Source organism: Castanea sativa, chromosome 4, assembly GCF_040712315.1.
Source record: "Castanea sativa cultivar Marrone di Chiusa Pesio chromosome 4, ASM4071231v1".
NCBI classification, from domain to species: Eukaryota; Viridiplantae; Streptophyta; class Magnoliopsida; order Fagales; family Fagaceae; genus Castanea; species Castanea sativa.
The window spans coordinates 31,286,051-31,289,736 of NC_134016.1; the positions used below are offsets into that span (position 1 = coordinate 31,286,051).

General features: G+C 38.7%; 1 protein-coding gene across 1 annotated transcript; it reads left to right on the top strand.

The window, feature by feature from the left end:
* The first annotated feature begins 919 nt into the window (after nt 1–919).
* Nucleotides 920–2,905, top strand: LOC142630696 (transcription factor TCP18-like). The gene is made up of 3 exons (XM_075804720.1): nt 920–1,051; nt 1,228–2,458; nt 2,660–2,905. The coding sequence occupies exons 2-3, from the start codon at nt 1,358–1,360 to the stop codon at nt 2,726–2,728; spliced, it is 1,170 nt and encodes a 389-aa protein (XP_075660835.1). The 5' UTR covers nt 920–1,051; nt 1,228–1,357; the 3' UTR covers nt 2,729–2,905.
* Nucleotides 2,906–3,686: the final 781 nt, after the last annotated feature.

Consider the following 3,686-nt stretch of genomic DNA (forward strand, 5'->3'; position numbering starts at 1 on the left):
GAAATAAGATGAGATGGGATTTGTAGTTAGGGCAATTGGTGATTGGCTAGGTTTTGGAGAAGGTCTATGCATATGACAGTGGCAAGTACAAGCACAAGCACTCTTTGTTTTGAGAGAGAGAGAGAGAGAGAGAGAGAGAAAGCTTTTCAAAGAAAAGCTAAACAGATAAGCACGCATGGGAGGGAACCTAACGACATTCTGAAATAGAGTTGATAGATAGACATGGAAGAAAGAGAGAGAGAGAGAGAGAGAGAGATAGATAGATAGAGATAGGGGAGATGGGATATCTCTCCTTTTGGTGAAAGTGACATTAAATTAGAAACTCAGTCAAAGGGAGCATCGTCTCTCATGGCAGGCTCACAGTGCATGATGCCCCTTTGAGTGAAATAATTGTCCTTCTTATAGCCTAACAAACAGCCACGTGTAGGTTACTAATCATGATGAGTTATAGACCTGTGAGCAGCAACAACAACAACAACAACAAAAATTTGTGCCATATGAATATGAATGTGTGAGTCCTCCAATAAAATCTTACATGTTTCTCAAAAAACCAACCCTAGATAGCATGTACACATATATATATATTCCACATACTTTCGCACTCACACACATACACAGTGAGAGAGAGGAAATGAATGAATGAAGAAGAATATGGAGTCCATGCAAGATCTAGGTGATTGAGTTTTGAGGGGCTTGTTGAAAAGTTTGAGGAGGTGGAGGGAGCTCACTATCAAAGTTCCCACCTGCAAGCCACGTGAAGTGGTACAATTATACTTGCTATTTTCCTATCCACTAGCTTCGCAAATATCCCTCCCTTTTAAAAGGACCACCTAAGTACTACTGTTTACCCAAAAGAAATTTTTTTAAAGAAAAAGATGGTTCTTTGTCTCCAATAAATTCCTCTTCTTTGGTCCTTTACCTCCTCACCATCTTTTTATTCAATACAAACTCTCTCTCTCTCTCTCTCTCTCTCTCAACCCCCCCATGGAGGTCTAGCCGTACTATAGCTTTGCTGTCTTTCTCAAGCTCTAGTCCTTGACTGATAAGAGAGGTAAGTGCATAGTCTCTTCCTCTTTCTCTCACACAAACACACAGACACGCACGCACGCACGCACGTACACACAAAGATACATACACATACAGTGTATCTTCAGGCTGTCTTTCTCAAGCTCTGGTGGAAAACAGTAAAACATGGCTGTCTTTCTCAAGTTTAATTTCCACTTGCAGATTTCTCGAGGGTAACCAAAAAGAAAAAAGAATAAAAGAATTGAAACACTTTGAAGGCAACGTCGTTCTCAAAGTTCTAGCTAGCGGTACTACCACGCGTTTGTCACAAGGACTAGCTAGGGTTGTCCAAATGCAATTAAAATCACAGATGTATACTTCAAACAGTAACAATGGCAATGACCCCATTTCCTACTGTGACCAACCATTTTTCCAAAGGCCTTTATTCAATGACATCAACAACCCCAATTCCAATTCCAATTCCAAACACGAAGACCCATCTCTTTTATCTTTTCTCAACTTTCCCTCTCCCTTTGAAGATGACTATGTTTTCTTCCCACACAACCATGACATGTTATTTCAATTTCAACACCAATCTTGCTTATTGAGACCTGACAATAATACCATAACTGAAACCACTGTCCCCAACAATATTAACATGGTCGATTCCAAGAAAAATCACATCAACATGGCCGAGCAGATCCCAAGAAAAAGATCTTGCAAGAGAGATCGGCACAGCAAGATTAATACTGCTCGTGGACCAAGGGATCGGAGAATGAGACTGTCCCTTAAAGTTGCCCCGGAGTTTTTTGGTCTTCAAGAATTGCTAGGCTATGACACGGCAAGCAGAACCGTTGAATGGTTGCTCTTGAAGTCTAAGGATGAAATCAAGAAGCTAGAGAGAGAGAAGAAGCGAAGTAGCACTAGTACTAGTACTGTTGGCGGCAGCAAGAGTGCTAATTCTTCTGCTTCTGATGAGTGTGAAGTTGTATCTGGTATCGATGATGTTGCAGTTAATTGTGACGGAGATCAACAGGGCAGTGTTTCCCAAGAGAAACCCTCGACTAAAGAGAAGAAGATTAGGCACTCACAGTCAAGGAAGAGTGCATTTCACCCGCTTGCAAGGGAGTCAAGGGAAAAAGCAAGGGCAAGAGCAAGGGAAAGGACTAAATTAGCAAAGTTGATGAGGAGTCAAGGAGATGACTCAAAGTTATGTGAAGAAGCAAGCAGATTAGGTTCTTGGAGTCCCTTTGAAACTGGGGAAGAATCTGGAACACAAAGCCAAAACATGAACCCTTCATCCTTGGATTTGGAGGTGCTACCAGAGGCTGAAGAAGGAAGCTCTAGTCATGCCCGAGATCATTCGGGCGCTGTAGAAGACATGGTTAATGGTGAGGATTACTTGGTGTTTTGGCCTTTAAATTTCCTGCACAGCTCAGGAATTCCTCAAGAGGTATGTTTCAAAACCCAGGTTTCCTCAATTTTACAAAGATGTTCTGACATTTAATAGTGCTTTATAATATAATAACGTACTTATTAATAATCTAGCTAGCTAGCTTTTGTGTCCTATGACAAACATGCATCTTCAAACAGATAGTGTCCAAGATGTACATTTTTTCAGATTTTTCTGACCACCTCAGACAATTGTTTGCAGCTTCAATTTTCAGAATTACCATTCTTTGGCAAACCATGGGAGGCCTACAACAATAATAATCAATGCTAACTGGGATTATCCCCAGCATCATCGATGCATCAAGTGAATAAACATTAGCAGTATGAAAAATGATGCTTTCTTTCTGTTTGGAATGTAATATAGAAAAGTATCTCTTGTTATGAATTATCTTGTAAACGATTGTTATGTCTTTCACTTTATAATAAGAAGTTTATCTTTCTTTGCTTCTCTTTGAAATGCAAACTTACGAAGTCTTTTGTGGTTAGTATGCATTAACAATCTGTAAATGCCAATAGATGTATTTTATATTATCTATATCTATTCTTCATTTCCCCCTTAATTTTAGGCCTTGCCTGCCAAAATCTCCTTATGATTTGTATTTTTAGGATCACTTGACATATTCCCATGCTTTGATGTAAGTTATTTTTGGAAAACTGTTAGGGTTGCTTCTCTATAGTATGTATGTTTTCATGTTTGTGGTCTAAGTTCCTAAGTGCATTCTAGTGAATGTATTTGGTTTATCTTTTAAGATGTCATTCCAATGAATGAATTTGGTTTATCTTTTTAGATGTGATTGAATAGACGCTTGAGTGATCCACTATCCATTTTCAGGTCATGTTTTCAAAGTCCATTGGCACCTAGGTAGTGCAATTTCAACATATCAATTATCTTATTGCATCACATAACAACATAAACCTTCAAATCAATTCCCATAACATATGGAAAGTTTAACAGGGAAACACATAAACCCTTTAAGAGAGAACTTTTATCTTCTAATGTGGAAATAGAGATTTATGGCCATGGAGCTATTCAGGGTTTCTAATTAAGTGCAGGTAAAAGCAATGATATTACTGAATTAGCTTCACCAAAAATAACGCTTGAACTCAAATTGATATCTGACCAGAGAGGAGGACAAGAAAAAACCCTAGACTAAGTTTTTTTATTTATTTAATGGTAAATTATACATACACCTCCTGTGTGTCTTAAACCCATGATCTCACTCTCCACT